This window comes from Engystomops pustulosus, chromosome 2 (genome assembly GCF_040894005.1).
Source record: "Engystomops pustulosus chromosome 2, aEngPut4.maternal, whole genome shotgun sequence".
NCBI classification, from domain to species: Eukaryota; Metazoa; Chordata; class Amphibia; order Anura; family Leptodactylidae; genus Engystomops; species Engystomops pustulosus.
In genome coordinates, this window is record NC_092412.1 from 212,677,378 (window position 1) to 212,696,494 (window position 19,117).

General features: G+C 42.3%; 1 protein-coding gene across 2 annotated transcripts in view; it reads right to left on the reverse strand.

The window, feature by feature from the left end:
* Window positions 1-6,542: 6,542 nt before the first annotated feature.
* The window catches only part of METTL27 (methyltransferase like 27), a 48,954-nt gene continuing 36,379 nt past the window's right edge, over window positions 6,543-19,117 (reverse strand). For both annotated transcript variants that reach the window (XM_072138049.1, XM_072138048.1), the window contains exons 3-6: window positions 16,336-16,464; window positions 8,796-8,931; window positions 7,896-7,988; window positions 6,543-6,858 (exon numbers count right to left, since the gene is read on the reverse strand). In XM_072138049.1, coding sequence (XP_071994150.1) covers window positions 6,623-6,858; window positions 7,896-7,988; window positions 8,796-8,931; window positions 16,336-16,464 — 594 coding nt within the window. In that variant the 3' untranslated portion in view covers window positions 6,543-6,622. The remainder of the gene's footprint in view (window positions 6,859-7,895; window positions 7,989-8,795; window positions 8,932-16,335; window positions 16,465-19,117) is intronic.

Below are 19,117 nucleotides of genomic sequence, written 5' to 3' on the forward strand. Positions count from 1 at the left end.
TACCCTCACATATATCATATATACCCCTCACACCACAACTGACCACACTGTGCCCCACATATATATCATATATACCCCTCACACCACAACTGATCACACTGTGCCTCCACATATATTATATATACCTCTCACACCACAACTGACCACACTGTGCCCCCACATATATCATATATACCCCTCACACTACAACTGACCACAATGTACCCCCACATATATCATATATACCCCTCACACTACAACTGACTGCACTGTGCCCCCACATATCATATATACCCCTCACACCAGAACTGACCACACTGTACCCTCACATATATCATATATACCCCTCACACTACAACTGACTGCACTGTGCCCCCACATATCATATATACCCCTCACACCACAACTGACCACACTGTACCCCCACATATATCATATATACCCCTCACACTACAACTGACTGCACTGTGCCCCCACATATCATATATACCCCTCACACCAGAACTGACCACACTGTACCCTCACATATATCATATATACCCCTCACACCACAACTGACCACACTGTGCCCCACATATATATCATATATACCCCTCACACCACAACTGATCACACTGTGCCTCCACATATATTATATATACCTCTCACACCACAACTGACCATACTGTGCCCTCCACATATATTATATATACCCCTCACACCACAACTGACCACACTGTGCCCCCACATATATCATATATACCCCTCACACAACTGATCACACTGTGCCCCCACATATATCATATATACCCCTCACACCACAACTGACCACACTGTACCCCCACATATATCATATATACTCCTCACATCACAACTGATCACACTGTGCCCCCCACATATATCATATATACCCCTCACACCACAACTGTCCACGCTGTGCACCTATAATGCTACACAAAGAGTTCCCCATAGAGCTTCATTAGGTAGGTCTCTCACTTAGAAACAACTCCATGCCGTAATGGTACAGCGTGGAGAGTTAAGAATTTAATATACTAGAATGACTGTTGGAATACTAATAATACATTATTTGATATGCTGCCCCCACACAATTATAACAATTATTTTTGTGTGACGGCTTGTTTTCTGCGTAACAAATTGCACTTCATGGTGATGGTATTTAATATTCTATGCCATGTACTCGGAAGTGGGAAAAAAATTCCAAATGCAGTGAAAATGGTGAAAACACGCATTTGTGCCGTATTCTTGTGGGCTTGGAAATTACAGCTGTGGGTGGGGTCATTTTTTGCGACATTTGATAATATTTTCAATGATATCATTTTTAGGACTGTGCGACCTTTTGATCACTTTTTATAGATTTTTTAAAATGTTTTTCAAAATGGCAAAAAAGTGCCATTTTCAATTTTGGGCGCTATTTTCCGTTACGGGTTAAGCGCAGTGAAAAACCGTTAATATATTTTTGTAGATCGGGCATTTTCGGATGCGTCGATACCTAATGTGTATATGATTTTTACTGTTTATATTTATATCAGTTCTAGGGAAAGCGGGGTGATTAGAATTTTTAGGGTTTTTTATTATAATTTTTTTTAAACTTTTTATTTTTACTATTTTTCAGACTCCCTAGGGTACTTTAACCCTAGGTTGTCTGATCGATCCTATCATATACTGCCATACTACAGTATGGCAGTATGTGGGGATTTTCCTCCTCATTCATTACAATGTGCTATCAGCACATTGTAATGAAGGGGTTAAAACGAAATAACGACGGATTGCCGCTCCTCGATGACGTCACGGGGAGCGACGATCCTAGGCATTGGCGCCGCCATCTTTTTGAAGTTGCTGGTTGCTTTGCCGGCAGTGATCACTGTGAAAACACCCGCGATTGGTGTTAGCACAGATTGCGGGTGTTACTGGGAAGGGTGATGTCAGACGTGGCGCTTTGTCTGCGCTTGCAAACGCAGACAAAGCCGCGCCCCAATCGCATCTGCGTTTCTATTAAATTTACGTAAACCATCGGCGACTCATTCCCGATCGCAGGCGTTTCCATAGAAACGCCAATGCGATTGGTCCGCAGGCCGCCCCGGGAGGCACGGCTTTGTCTGCGTTTGCAAGCGCAGACAAAGCGCCACGTCGGACATCACCCTAAGTCTTTGCTGCAATATGCAGCAAAGACTTACCGGCTATGGGAAGGGTTCAGCCCGTGAGCCCTCTCCATGCAGTAGGACCCGCTGCGCGCCGTGAACCAGTTAATTATTTCATATGCTTCCCCCCCACAATGAATTATATTATATCCTCCCCCACAATGAATTATATAATATGCTGCCCCCCACAATGAATTATATTATATCCTCCCCCACAATGAATTATATAATATGCTGCCCCCCACAATGACTTATATGATATCCTCCCCCACAATGAATTATATTATATCCTCCCCCACAATGAATTATATCATATCCCCCCACAATGAATTATATATCCCCCCCCCCCACAATGAATTATATTATACCCTCCCCCACAATTAATTATATAATATGCCCCCCACAATAAATTATATAATATGCTGCCCCCCACAATAAATTACTTCATGTTCTGCCCACCGATCCCCTCTCTCCACCAATGAATGATTTTATACAATAAGCCCCCACCATGTTTTTACTGTTGTTTGATGAAAAAAAAAACAACCTCATACTCAACTCTGGCTCCCGCGTCTTCTTTCTTCGTCCTGCGTCCGGACAGGAAAGGGTGCGCGGCCGCGTGATGACGTCATCGCGCGGCCGCGCATCCTAGTGCATGGAGCGATGTGCGCCGGGGTTGTCTTCCGGCCACATCGCTCCAGGAATAGTGCTCGAGCGGCCGTTCCGGCCGCACCGAGCACTGTGCAGTGACGGGCAGGAGCTTCCTGTCCGGACGGACGGAGGCCCCTGCCCGACTGCCGAGGCGAGGTTCGGGGCCTGTCGGTGGGCCCAGCTGGAGACTGAGCATTCGCGCTATTGGAGCGCCAGCCCGGGGCCCCTAACCTATAAATCCGGATCCGGGGGCCCGGCGCTAGTGCTCCAATAGCGCCAATGAAGATCCGGCTCTGCCCCCCACAATGAATTATATTATATCCTCCCCCACAATGAATTATATAATATGCTGCCCCCCACAATGAATTATATTATATCCTCCCCCACAATGAATTATATAATATGCTGCCCCCCACAATGACTTATATGATATCCTCCCCCACAATGAATTATATTATATCCTCCCCCACAATGAATTATATCATATCCCCCCACAATGAATTATATATCCCCCCCCACAATGAATTATATTATACCCTCCCCCACAATTAATTATATAATATGCCCCCCACAATAAATTATATAATATGCTGCCCCCCACAATAAATTACTTCATGTTCTGCCCACCGATCCCCTCTCTCCACCAATGAATGATTTTATACAATAAGCCCCCACCATGTTTTTACTGTTGTTTGATGAAAAAAAAAACAACCTCATACTCAACTCTGGCTCCCGCGTCTTCTTTCTTCGTCCTGCGTCCGGACAGGAAAGGGTGCGCGGCCGCGTGATGACGTCATCGCGCGGCCGCGCATCCTAGTGCATGGAGCGATGTGCGCCGGGGTTGTCTTCCGGCCACATCGCTCCAGGAATAGTGCTCGAGCGGCCGTTCCGGCCGCACCGAGCACTATGCAGTGACGGGCAGGAGCTTCCTGTCCGGACGGACGGAGGCCCCTGCCCGACTGCCGAGGCGAGGTTCGGGGCCTGTCGGTGGGCCCAGCTGGAGACTGAACATTCGCGCTATTGGAGCGCCAGCCCGGGGCCCCTAACCTATAAATCCGGATCCGGGGGCCCGGCGCTAGCGCTCCAATAGCGCCAATGAAGATCCGGCTCAGGACATATGTACAGCCGCTAACTTGCAGTCGTATATATGTCCCGCATACATTCATGCGAATTGAACCCTAACTGTTCTTATCACTATGCCTGGACACACTGTACAAAAGAATTTTTCCCTAGGGGATCAATAGTGTTGTATCATATTAAATGCTGTGTCCCTTGACCCCTATGTAATACAGGTTTCATGTAATTGATTGTTTATTTTTGAAGGGGGATAAGTGAATGACAGATTACTGTTGTGGCTGTGGCACAACAGAGACCAGGAGCCACATGCAACATTCTTTTGATCCTGCAGTGGAGGGGTAAGCTGAAGACCAAGGGCTCGGAGCAGTGACAAATTAAGTGTCCCATAGGCCCTGGGCTGTTGACACGACTTGGGCCCCCCAGCGTCCAAACCTTACCTCATGAACCGAGACCTAATCTGCTGCGCCCAACGACCCCACTGCAAGCCCATACTGGCCCCCTTTAGTGAAAAGTCCATAGCAGAGCCCCCCCTTTACAGAAATATCTACAGCAGAACCCCCCTTTACAGAAATGTCCGCAGCAGAGCTCCCCTTTACAGAAATAACCACTGTAGAGACCTCCTTTGCAGAAACGTCCATTGCAGAGCTCCCCTTTAATGAAATGGCCACTGCAGAGACCCCCTTTAAAGAAATGTCCACAGTTGAGCCCCCCTTTAATGGAATGTTCACTTCAGAGCCCTCTTGAAAATGAAATGGCCATAGCAGAGTCCACCTTTAATGAAATCCCTACAGCAGAACCCACCTTTAATTAAATGGCTGCAACAGATTTCCCTTTAATGAAATGTCCACAGCAGGCCCCCCTCTATTTATAGAGATGTCCACATTAAAGCCCCTTGAAAAAAAAACGCTTTACTCACCTCGGTCTTCTTCTCTTCCTGCCGGCACGCAACACTATGCCTCACGTGGCCGTGACCCTGACACATCATAGTGATGCGCTCGGGCTGGAAGAGGAGAAGATGGAGCGGAGTATAGAGTTTTCTTAAACTGAAGCTGCAGCGATCCCCATATAGTGCCCAGGTATGGGGAGCGTGGGCCCCTGGGAAGCCGTAGATCTGCCATTGGCTAAGAGAGACCTTCCTTTTCTATTAAGCAACAAATCCACCAAAAACATTAATACACAAGAAGATCCCTTTAACAGTTTAAAAAATGTTATATTCCATAAAGTCTATTAAACAATATAACAGAACAAAGAATATTTCATCTGCAGCTAGAAGATCCGAGGCTGTTACTGATGTGTTAAAGGACATCTACCACCAGAATCAAGAACTATATGCAAATTAGCCCTCAGGCTTATTTGCATACTGTCTTTCATCCTGGTGGTAAATGCCCTTTAAGCATTGTGAGTCTGTTACAATAGGTTTTACTGTATTGTAAGAATAGAAAAACAGAATATCTAATGGGATGGTGCAATCGAGTTAGAACAGGACATTCCCTACAGACGAAGAACTGATCTGATCTTTCCATTCGTCAGCAAACTTTCTACGATGACAGTAAAATGACTATATGAGGACATTCTTTACTAATTGCACCAGAAAGGAGATAAAGATACTTACTTCTTAGAACACTTAAAGGGGTTTTCCAAGATTATAATGATATGTCTATTAAATAGGATATATCCTTGGAGTAAGTCATCAATGTCAGATAAGTGGGAGTCCGACACGCAGATCCTCCATGAGCAACAGAGAACAACAGGGGCAAAACAGTTGTCAGCTACGATTTATGTTACTCCATCTCGGTAATCTAAAGGTAGATAAGATTCTGCCAAATACATGCTCCTTATCTGGTGTAGAATAGGAAAACAGATTCCCGGTGAATTGTATTTAAGTTTGCCAACAGATATTCCCATTGCCAGCTGGAAGGGGTGTTCCATTTCAGCAAATAAATGTTATTGTTTGCATGATAAAAAGTTATACATATACTGCCCCAATATACTTTCTGAATCAATTCCTTTTGCAGATCTCTGCTTGCTGTCATTCTATAGACAACTTCTATGTTTATTGCCAGTGAACAGAAATCTGTCCCTGGTCACACAGGTGCACTTCTTGTTAGTATCATAGAGAATAATCAGAGTGGTGTGTTATAACGAGCCGTGCACCTGTGTAACATCACATGATGGGGCGGTCGTGGGATCACATGCCGTGAGACGTGGCACTGCAAAGGCTACCGGGATGTGTCTTAGCCCGGCCAGGCTGCACCACGACCCAGTAGCCTCTGCAGGTCATTTATATATTGCTAAAATAAAGTTTATAACAAGAAAGGTCAGGTTATTTTTATTATTAAATCAAAGATTAGGACAGAGTCAGGCAAGAGGAATCTGCTATGATATCTAGTTCTGCACACTGTAAGAATTTGCGATTACTTTTACGACTGCGCCAGGTTTTTACACAGCGCTACACCAGGTCAGACCTGGCATCGTTTAGCACCACCGGATAAATCAGGAGACTTAAGCCTCTTGACGTACATGGCAGGACACATCTGAGGCATGAAACAGTCTTCTAATTGTCTCCAACAGTTCATCAGTTTTTCTTACACGATGCAAAAAATTGGAAAAAAAACATTTTCAAAACATAAAACCCCCCAAAACAATCTGATAATAAGCATCTGTTTACAAAGTGACAATGGTGGAAACTGGGCATAAAAATACTTTTATGAAACTTTATTGAGCGACATATCATGAAAATATACCAAACAATGTGAAACAATATGGTCGCCCATGTACTATCAACTGCCAGTGGAAGGGTCTGGTATTTTTCTATAAATATATATAACACCAGAAATATAATCAGATTCTTTAGCAATCTCCTTTTCTGATGTAGCTTTCTCCCACTGCTCCACTTCTTGTACTAAGACTTGTTCCCAGAATCCTTTGCTCTGCAAAGAAGACATTTCTTCCTCCAGATCAGCCTTGTACTTCAAGTTCGAGGTGTTACTACGTGTGGTCATACATACAAGGCCACCTAGACAAGGGCAGACAAACTGTATTCAGTTCAAGATGTTATGAACATGACAAATATATTTATACAATTTTCATGATGTTTTATTTACTATTTATATTACTTTTTTATGACAATCAAGGACCACAAAAGGTAGGACGAGAAGAAAAAATACATTTTCTATTACTTATCCTCCACTCATAAGAAAACTATACCCAAACCAAACTGATCCAAATGTATGGCTGACATTTATGTGGTCACTATATATTTGGAGTCAAAATGGCTGTCCTATGAAATACCATACATGTTTAGGGCATTCTGTATAGTGTGGATTATGTAGAATTATATCGAAGGGAGGGAGTGAAGAGGTGCTATTACCAACTCATGTGTGCATGCACATATACGAGGGAGAGACCTGTGAGCCACATTTAGTCTCTCCTTAAAAAAAGCCAACTATAGTACAATAATGCCCCCTGCCCTCAAGAAAGTTTGTTCCGATAAATTTGCTTTTTGGTTACACTACACTGAGGACTGACTGATGGTAGTGATTACAATAGACTATGCACTCACTGGTCGTAATGATTATACTAAAGCGAGCAATGACTGGTGGCAATGATTATACTAGAATGAGGACTGACTGCTGGCAGTGACTGCACTAGAATGAGGTTTGACTGGTGGTAGCGATTACATTAGACTATTCACTGACTGGTGGTAGTGATAATACTAAAGCGAGCACTGACTGGTGGCAGTGATTAAACTAGAATGAGGACTGTCTGGTGGCAGTAATTACACTAGAATGAGGACTGACTGGTGGCAGTGATTACACTAAATGGAGGACTGAGTTAAGGTAGTGATTACACTAGACTGAGTACTGACTGGTGGTAGTTATTACACTAGACTGAGTACTGACTGGTGGTAGTGATTACACTAGACTGAGCACTGACTGGTGGTAGTGATTACACTGGAATCGTGACTAACTACAGGCAGTGAATATAATAGACTGTGATAAGTGTTTGTATGTTTTTATATAAGTGAACTTATAATAGTGTATATGTACTCACCTGCTTTTGAGACACGGAGTAGTTCGGGAAGCAGAGACACTGGGACCTGTCCATCACTGAGTGCTCCTACTATAATAACTGCATCATACTTATCTGCAAACAGACCGGATGTAAAATGATCAGAGAATTGTGCTGTGTATGCAAAACAATCCAACACAAGAAGTGAGAGGGATAATTGTCTGCGTAGTCATCAGGGTCTATCATAGAATATAATAATATGTGGTTGTAATTTGTAGAGTGATCCACGCTGTTTAGGTCTCCAAATCCAGAATGAAAGTGCCACATAATAGAAATGTATTAATGAGATGAATCTCTGGGAGCCTCACAATCACAAGTTCCCAGTGCATCAATGGCGCTGTGATCAGGTGTGAGTAATGCTGCTCCATTCATCTCTAAGATTTCCAAAGGAAAGCTGAGTACAATGCACCTTAAGATACCATGCCATACTCGTATTTCCGGGCGTGTGGCACTCTTTCTAATGGAGAAGGGGTGGGTGAGCAGTGCTCATCCCGCCTCCTCTCCAATGCACCGATATGTAGTCTAACACAGTAGGACATATTTACTTACCCGGTCCGAGGAGTTCACCAAGATCGTGCGCCCGATATCCTGTATGTGTTGCTTCTCCGCTCAGATCCGCTGGAGTTCACCTTCTTCTTCCTGGTGCATTGTCTTGTGACACAATTTGAAAATTAAATCCTTCGCTCAGTCCGAATCCCTAATATCGTCCGACGGCCCGCCTCCTGATTTGTGTCGCATGGAAGCCAGCGCAGTTGTGACAGAAACCGTCCACATTAAATACTTGTCAAAGCTGCAAAAATCCTGAAAACAGCCTAAAAACCGACAAAAGTGTGATCCACGACCCTTAGTAAATAAGCCCTAGTATCTTTTTTTGTTGTTTACCAGAGTCATATGGTAATTGTTCATGTCCCAGCATGCCATGCTTCAAATCTTGGTACAAAGTTTTCTTCTTTGCAACCTCCAGCATTCCTGCACTGCCATCTAGACCGTGAAACAATGTAAAGCCACATCGCTTCAACTGGAAACAAAAGTATAATAATAGTATGGTCAATTTTTGTGTTCTATCCTATAGTCAATTCACATACTCATTGTAATTAATAATTAATTCAAATATTTTATCATAGCTATCTGCCAATAGATATCTAGCCATTTTTTACTTATTTCAAATGTTCATTTTATCTAGAATCACATCACATAATTGCATCTAAAGCTAAGTCACCTATACGTACAGAAAGAATATAATGGACCTATATAAATATTTTAAATTATATAAAAAATTATTCATTTCATAACCACATTAAAGCAGAGAGATTCCTAATGTTGTGAGGCGGCTACTCATGAAGCAGCTGTGTCTTCTCTGCTTGTCAAATGAAGTAACTGCCTCATGCTCTTAGAATTATCATTGACAAGAAGATAACATGCTGCATGTGTGTCCTTGTCTGCTCTGTTAAGGTGGAGAAAGAAAAGGTTATTGATATAATAGGTGATGGTGCCATTGTCCCGTGCTGCTGCCCGTTGGTCCATACAAAGACGGGCACACTCCGCTCCGACAACTTCCACCTGCCTGACAAGTCCACCTGTTCCCTGCCCCTGTGCCTAATACTAATTTAATCTGATGCTGTATCAGGGGGGGCAGGGGATGGGTGCGTGTGCCAGGTGGGCAGAAGTTATTGGTGCAGAGCATGCCTAACTCTGTCAACAAACAGGGGCAGGCGCCGACGAGCAGTGGCATGGGACAACGGGAGCACCGGAGGAGGTGCATACAGTATATATATATATATTTTTAGTTAATAATAATTCCTTTATTTATATAGAGCACACAGATTACGCAGCGCTGCACACATCTTGCCAAATCAGTCCCTGTCCCCAATGGGGCTCGCAATCTAATCAACCTACCAGAATGTTTTGGAGTATGGGAAGAAACCGGAGGACCCGGAGGAAACCCACACAAACACGGAGAGAACATACTAACTCTTGACAATTTTTTTAACATCCCTCACTGTCCCCAAGACACCTATAAAATTTTTCGAAACTCTCTGACAACTCCTTTAACATTATTGCTGCAATATTTGATAATATAAATAATTTTTCTTAGTCATATTTATTATATTTACACTTTCATTAGGAGTTGAGGAGAACACAAAGAAACATGATGAGTTGAGGTACACAGTCTGGGGAGCATTCCTGGTAGTCGAATCAGCATTTTCCACTGGATACAGATGTCTTCTGTTCCAGCCAAGGCTACTGATGTGTAAAAACCTGGAGTGTTTTGTACGGAGTGAGATGGGGACTGCTAGTGCAGCAATGTGGCGGAGGGAGAGGACAACTGGCCATAACAATACATAGAACCATCAGGAGGGTCTTCAAGACTCCTCCATTTTTCTGTATAGGGTGTTCACACAAAACATTCACAGCATGTCTAAAAATAGGAGTCACACGTGTCAGCAAAGAAGTCAAATAACAGTATTTAGCAGATTTTAATTCATGTATATCACATTGATAAGACAGAAACAATGGTGCCCCAACCTTTATGGAATATAATTAAGGCATTTGCAAATGGGCAAGTTTTTATTCTGTTTGCCAGATTTACTGACCCAAACCCCGAATAGCTAAACTGAAATCAGAATGTCAGTTCATCGAGATGTTCTTCATTTGAATCAGTAAATCCGACAGACACACATGTTCTTTAAGGGGTATTCCCTTCTTATGTACTCTTCCACCTCTATGTAGTCTCCTCTTCTCCTTCCTCTCCATTTATGTCTACAGGAGTGCCAAACATTGCTGAGCGCATAGGCTTGGCTCTCCCAAAAACATCAAGGAATAGTGGTTGTGCATGTCAGCAAACTCTCCATTTGGCTGTGATGTGGGAAGGGGGTCAGTGGGCTGGACTGGCCCAGAGGCTGCATCTATGATGTATTTATTACATATCCTGTGAATATGTCATTACAGAAGATGGAGAAAACCCCTGCAAGCTACTAAACCATCTAAACTAAAAATGTAAGTAGTCTTTAATGTATAAGTAAACTGATAATAAAGTAACAGAGCACTTTGCATGTAACATTAATATTAAACTCATGCTCCGGAAAAGGGCCATTATTATAGGCATTCCATCAAGCGTATGTATACAGTAACATGGTAGTAATTTTTACTGACCTCATAGCAGATGCAAAGTGCATTTGTTATTAGTTTATAAAAGATGCATTAAAATAGCAGATATTTTACTCATGATGTATCAAAACTGCAATAGTAACTAGAGTCAAGTATACAAATGGGATGCTAATGTATTGGCAATTATTTTATGGAAGTTTTTCATGGATATAATTCCTTATGAGAAATACATTATAGAACACAGAAGTATAGTTGACATAAAGAGGAATTTATCATTTAGTACAATTTATCACTGTGTTATACATGCGGTCCCCGACTTAAGGACACCCGACTTACAGACAGACCTCCCTTTCCACTGTGACCTCTAGTGAAGTTTTAGTGAAGCTTTATTTTAGTCCCAGGCTGCAATGACCAGCTGTAAGGTGCCTTTAATGAAGCTTTATTGATAACCATTGTTCCTGTGACAGCACATAATTGTGAAAATCAAATTGTCACAGGGACAAAAATATTTTTAAGAATATACCTGTTCCGACTTACATACAAATTCACCTTAAGAACAAACATAACGAACCTTATATGCAACCTGGGGATTTCCGTATATAGTATATTCTATGTAACTGCAGGTAACTCTACTGATAGTGGCTTGACAACCTTTTATGGGTGTAAAGGGTCCATTATATGGCTTAATCATTGGGAATAAACAATCATAAAAGCTCTGTGACAATAATTACATTGGGGGGAACTTATCATACGCTGGCACTCGTGTGCATTGGCCTCTTGATGTATATGCTGGGCAGCCCCTCCGACTCATAAACGTAATTTTAAAAGTAGATTTCAGAAGGAAGCGGCCATGGATAACAAATATAAGAATATTTTCTTTCCTAGTGCCATCCTCAATCTACTTTTGTTTGCACCTAACGGATAATTTCACTCTTCCCACTGATACCTCCTAACAACTTCTCCACATCAGTGACCAACCCAAGACTGATAATAAGGGAGATCTGTGCAGGCTATTATTTTCTCCCACAAACTAATTATTAGTTCAGGAAATTTCCCAGTAAATGGAACAACAAAAGTCTGGGAATTCTTATCTGAGAAGTCTCAAAGGGGCACTTTAGTAATGGCTGAGTAACTTTGTACTGACACAATGGATGGAGTGTAAACTAAGCTGGCGAAAAACAGAAGTATTCCTCCTCCAATTGGCATATGATCCAATACAATAGTCCAACATGGAAAAGCCTTTAAATGCACAATGAGTGTTCAATACCTTAGAACTTCTCTGCCATTTATGGTGACAATTAGGCAAAGCTACTTCTAATCCATCACCTTTGTATGACTTAGGCTACATTCACACGAACGTATGGAGGACGTATATACGGCCGACGTATATACGGCCGATATACGTCCCCCATACACTCCTATGGGCGCACGGCACCCTATGGGAGCGGTACGGTGCAGCACACGTGCGGCACCGTACCGTTCCGTACCCGGGAAAAAGATAGGACCTGTCCTATCTTTTCCCGTAATACGGAGCCGTGCGCCATAGGTTGCTATGGAGAGGGGCGGGGGTGAGCTGCGCTCACCTCCTCCTCCTCTCCCCGTACACTGCCGTTGCCCGCTACGGTACGGGCGGGCAACGGCAGTGTGAATATAGCCTTAGGCTTATTTTTAGATTTTGTAGTACATTTTTAGCTTGATTGAAAATATATATTTCCACTGCAATGGATTCAGTTCCCACAGTACATAGGTATTTTGGAAGACATTACATGAGTCGTTCAAGTTCTCAAAAAACATTTATTAAGAATAAGCAAACAACTTATATTTACTTCTCCTCAACACCACCAGGTCCAGCTCTGTGCTCCAGGCTTCTGTATCTTTATTCAGCATGTGTCCATGATATTTTGGCTCCCAGGGACTGGAGTCATTCTAAAACCTTGAGCAATGGCTAAGTACACAGAGTGAATAAAATACTTTATTTTTTCTTTGAAATCTTACATTGCTGCCATATTCCTTTTATAGTTTTGGATGAACTCCTTGTCATAGTCTGGGCTTGCACCTAAGTCAGAATTACTTTCTGCATTTACGTGTTGCTTTTTTCATTTTGTATATGTATATATCTAAACATATATATCCTTCCGTCAATAATGATCTCAACGGTCTTGTGCCATGTACCTCCGAGTGCAATAATGTGTGAAATCATCGCCCTTAGGCAAGTTTCTCACAAACAGATTTTGGTCAGTAGAACATTGTCAGATTTTCATCAGATTACAGTCCTGGGGGCACATTTACTCACCCATCCGAAGAGTTCCCGGAATTGCACTGTGCCGCGATTCACTAAGATCGTGCACCCGCTCACAACCGCCGGAGTTCACATTCTTCTTCCTGGTGCATGTAAGTGCTTGATCTTGTGACACAAATTGAAAGATAAATCCTCCTCTCAGTCTGAATCCGTCGGATCGTCTGACGGGACACGCCCCCCGATTTCTGTCGCATGAAAGCCAGCGCAGCTGCACCACAATCCGATCGCATGCGACACAATCCCCTGCTAAATACCTTTCCCAGCGGTGCAAATCCCAAAAATCATGAACAGTCCGACGAAAGTGCGATCCCCTTAGTAAATAAGCCCTGACCATTGATGTTTGTAGTCACTCATTTTTACAGCTCTAAGCTACTTTCTTGGAAAACTAGCTGCACTAGGATGCTGTCCCTTATTTTTCACACACTCATTGAGTTCAAGAGGTGTGTTGCACACAGGGCTTGGATCAGAGTAGAACATACAGCGTTTTTCTCTCATTGGATCGGTTCAGCAGACTAAAAATCGTCTGAGGTGTACACAGCAAAATAGCCTATCAATAGGTTCAGTCTAAGTGTGGTCCAATGTAGACTGAGACAACGCTCGTATGAGAAAATATTTTGTGGGCAAGGGACCTTAACAGATATATCAATTAATCCGGACAAGAACTACATTGATGGAAGTGATATCAGGAAAAAAGGAAAGATGAGTGTTTAGTTATAACTTGCTTAACCCCTTTAAGATGATGGCTTCCCATGCATTATACAAACTGCTTAAGTTCTCCAGAATGTATGCATCTTCAGAGACTCGCCATCCTGTTCATACAACAAACTGAGACCTTCCCCCCAGAATCACCAACCAATATCAACCAATATTTTCTCTTAGTTCCAAAATCTTTGAGTCCTCTGGTCGCCTGACAAATGTAGTGGGATTTTTCTATTTAGAGATGCTGTCAGGTTTTCCATGAAATAATAGAGCACAGATTAAACTCTCTCTCATCCAAGAAAAGATAAGTGACATAAAGGGCCAAGCATTAGAACAAATGTCAAAAAGATTTCTTCAGCTCTCATTATAGATTTTGCCTCAAGCTGTAAACGGAGAAATGCCCAGCGATTCCCACTGCTAGTCATGCACATCCAGGTTTGATTATAGGTTTCCCAGACGGGAAGGAAAATCTATTTCATGGGTCATAAGCTTTACATTGGGTGATGGCAGTGAGACAACAGTTGTCAGCAATTACAGAAGAAAATAAAAGCATGGTAATAAAAAATTGTGCAGTGAAATTTACACGTGGCTTCATATTATGGTTAAAGTCTGTCTGCGAGCTATGGTCAGTTCTGAGCGCTAGATCGGTCTGAACTGCCTAGATCCAACAAGAGGAGCTTACACTTCAGGTCCACCCCCTTGCACATTAATGTGTCTTTATTTTATCTCAAAGTATAGTGTGTCCTAGCATTGGGGATGTCCAATGGCAGCACCCCTACAATACACTGCAAATGCACTTGCTGTAACGTCAATGGAGAGGAAATCATCCGTGCATATTAGTGACCATTAAAGAAGGCAATATGAATAAGTCCCCCCGATGATCTGATCTTTCCATTATGACAAAAACGTCCCCTAAAACCTTGTTAAAGGGAATCTGTCACTATATTGTTCCCCAATAAACTAGCAGGTTGGCTATGAAATGTTGTTTTCAAAATGTCCTTTTTTATTTTATGTTAAATCTCACCTACTCAAATATAAAAAAACTCTCCCAAAGTCATGTAAAAATTAGCAGAGTAGAGTCATATTTCCATATTTTACCTGAGAAGATATTTTTTTCATATAGGTAACCGTCTTCACATACAAAAGAGAAAAAGGACATTTCGTAACCTACCTTAGGCGTCTGGTAGTTTAATGGGGTAAAATCTAGTGATGGAGTCCCTTTAAAATGTGCTTGTTTTCCTTGAATTGGGATGTATGCATTAGTGACCCTATTGAATTTACCAGTCTAACCAGGGACGGAATTCCCAAAAACGTGCTTAAAAATTTCTAAGGCTGTTATTTCTCCCTTCTGTGTTTCCGGTCACAGTCAGCTTGATGGTTACAGACACGCTCTAAGCAGCACATTTTATTTCATGGTTAGGAGAAAATCTTAAAGGGTTTTCTGGACTCTTTATGAGACCTGTAGGTGGTTGGTCTTATGGGCTGTACTGGAAGGTTGATTAGATTGTGAGCCCCATTGGGGACAGGGACTGATTTCACAAGCTCTGTGCAGCGCTGTGTAATCTGTGTGCGCTATATAAATAAAGGAATTATTAATAAGGGAATGCTCACCACCTACACATTACCTACAGTATTTGTCAATAGATTAAAGATCTTTATCCGCAGCTCGCTTTCCCAACTATTCTATTAACTGCCCTTATCTCTGGTTCTGCACCACAGAACACTGATGTTTTTAAAGATGAGATTCTCATCTTTAAAACAACACCAGGCAGCCACTTTAATTTGGGCAGGGCCACGAGCTCCCCTTCCTTATCAACAAGCATTTGTACTATTACACTCAATCCCTGGCACCTAGGGGAGTCCTTCTACCACACAAAAGAACAAAGCAAGGTGAAGCAGATTTACAATATTATAAGAGCCAAGTTAGTTAAAAAATCTAGCATCATTTGCAGGTTTTGTCCCCTTTACCTTTTATTGTTAAAAAGTGATGACATCAACATTAAAAATTTAAAATATAGTCCCTAATAGTCCCTAATATAACATTAATTACATTTCTATGCATTCTGTCATGATAATTTTTTTGTAGTGATTTTATATTGAAATATATATGCATCACATAATGTTACATATAATGATCACTATTATCTCTCAATTAACCATCAACGTCTTTCTTCACATAGCAGCTTCCAGAATCTGTACCTGATATATTCCACTTTATACACAAATTTGTATGATTTGGTGACATCTATACAGCAGTTCAGCAGCACTACTACACCCTGGTGGCTATAATTTATATTGCAGGTAACATATCTGTACCTCTTCTGCTGCACGTCCAGTACCACATGCTACATCCAGCACAAGCTTTGACTCTCGATTTAACGGACAAACAGAGGCCAACGCCAGCGCTGCTAAATGTGGGGCTTTATAGTCCAAGATGGAGACATCCTTAAGTGAAAAAACAGACAAATATTTGTATAAATTACTCTTTGTTAAAATAGGAAAGTAATCATGTTATCTGGAAGACTACCTATAGTATGAACAGCAGGGGTGTAACTAGTAGAGACAGGGCCCCATAGCAGACTTCTGAATGGGCCCCCCCTTTAAAAAAATGTACATATTTGTATACTCATACATGTGAGTTACAATCGTACACAGTACATACACAGCATGTATACAGCATATACACACATACATACAGTCAGGGCCGCATCTGCCATGAGGCGAGATGAAAATCTCGCTTCAGGTGGCAGAATGCGGGTCCCTGTAAAGGGCGGCGAAATTCGCCGCTCTAAAGTGGGCGATTCGGGCGTCCATTAATGCCCGAATCGCCCACCAGCTAAATAAATCGCGCCTGTCTCTTTAAGACACAGGCGCGATTTATATGCGGAGCGACGCAGCGCCTTTCCGGCAGCTGCGTCGCTCCGTTCTAAGCAGTGACACAGGCGTCATGACGTCACGCGCCTGTGTCACTGTGCGGAGCCGCGGCTGCCGGAAGCGCCGCGTGAGGACGGGACCCGCGCGCCGAGGGAGCAGCTGCCTGCAGGTGAGCATGTATTTTTATTATTTTTCATGTATTTAATTAATTAAATGTGGCTAATATTTAATAGTGGGGGGGCGCTATATATATATATCATATGGGGCCAGAATTATTTTATACTGGGGGGGGGGCTTGATGGAATGCTATGTATTTTATTTTGGGGCTATAATTATTTTATACTGGGGGTGGGGGTGGGCGCTATATATATCATATGGGGCCAGAATTATATTACACTGGGGGGGGGGGGGGGATGATGGAATGCTATGTATTTTATTTGGGGCTATAATTATTTTATACTGGGGGGGGGTGCAATATATATTTATATTATTTGGGGCTATACCGTGATTATTTTATACTGGGGGGAATGCTATATATATATTATTTGAGGCTATGATTGTTTTATACTGGGGGGATGCTATAGATATTATATGGGGCCAGAATTATTTTATACTAGGGGCGGGGGGAGGTTCTATATATTTTATTTTGGGATTTGGGGCTATACTTATTTTATACTGGGGGGATGCTATAGATATTATTTGGGGCTATAATTATTTTATACTGGGGGGGGATGCTATAGATATTATTTGGGGCTATAATTATTTTATACTGGGGGGGGGGATTCAGTATATATTATATGGGGCCAGAATCATTTTATACTGGGGGGTGCTGTATATATTATATATCACTATATCACTAAGCTGGGGGGGGCTGTATATCAGGTACAGTATATTACTAAGCTGCAGGGGCTGTATATGGGATACAGTATATTACTAAGCTGGGGGGGGGGGCATATAGCAGGTACAGTATATTACTTAGCTGCAGGGGCTGTATATGGGATACAGTATATTACTAAGCTGGGGGGGCTGTATATCAGGTGCAGTATATTACTAAGCTGGGGGGGCTGTATATCAGGTACAGTATATTACTAAGCTGGGGGCTGTATATGTGATACAGTATATTACTAAGCTGGGGGGCTATATATGGGATACAGTATATTACTAAGCTGGGAGGGGGCTGTATATGTGATACAGTATATTACTAAGCTGGGGGGCTATATATGGGATACAGTATATTACTAAGCTGGGGGCTGTATATGGGGTACAGTATATTACTAAGCTGGGGGGCTGTATATGGGGTACACTATATTACTAAGCTGGGGGGCTGTATATGGGGTACAGTATATTACTAAGCTGGGGAGCTGTATATGGGATACAGTATATTACTAAGCTGGGGGGGCTGTATATGGGGTACAGTATATTACTAAGCTGGGGGGCTCTATATGTGATACAGTATATTACTAAGCTGGGGGGATGTATATGGGATACAGTATATTACTAAGCTGCAGGGGCTGTATATGGGATACAGTATATTACTAAGCTGGGGGGGCATATAGCAGGTACAGTATATTACTTAGCTGCAGGGGCTGTATATGGGATACAGTATATTACTAAGCTGCAGGGGCTGTATATGGGATACAGTATATTACTTCGCTGCAGGGGCTGTATATGGGATACAGTATATTACTAAGCTGGGAGGGCTGTATATGGGGTACAGTATATTACTAAGCTGGGGGGATGTATATGGGATACAGTATATTACTTAGCTGCAGGGGCTGTATATGGGATACAGTATATTACTAAGCTGGGGGGCTGTATATGGGATACAGTATATTACTAAGCTGGGGGGATGTATATGGGATACAGTATATTACTAAGCTGGGGGGCTGTATATGGGATACAGTATATTACTAAGCTGGGGGGCTGTATATGGGATACAGTATATTACTAAGCTGGGGGGCTGTATAAGGGATACAGTATATTACTAAGCTGGGGGGCTGTATATGGGATACAGTATATTACTAAGCTGGGGGGCTGTATATGGGATACAGTATATTACTAAGCTGGGGGGATGTATATGGGATACAGTATATTACTTAGCTGCAGGGGCTGTATATGGGATACAGTATATTACTAAGCTGCAGGGGCTGTATATGGGATACAGTATATTACTAAGCTGGGAGGGGGCTGTATATGTGGGGCAAGATTTTATCCCTATATAATG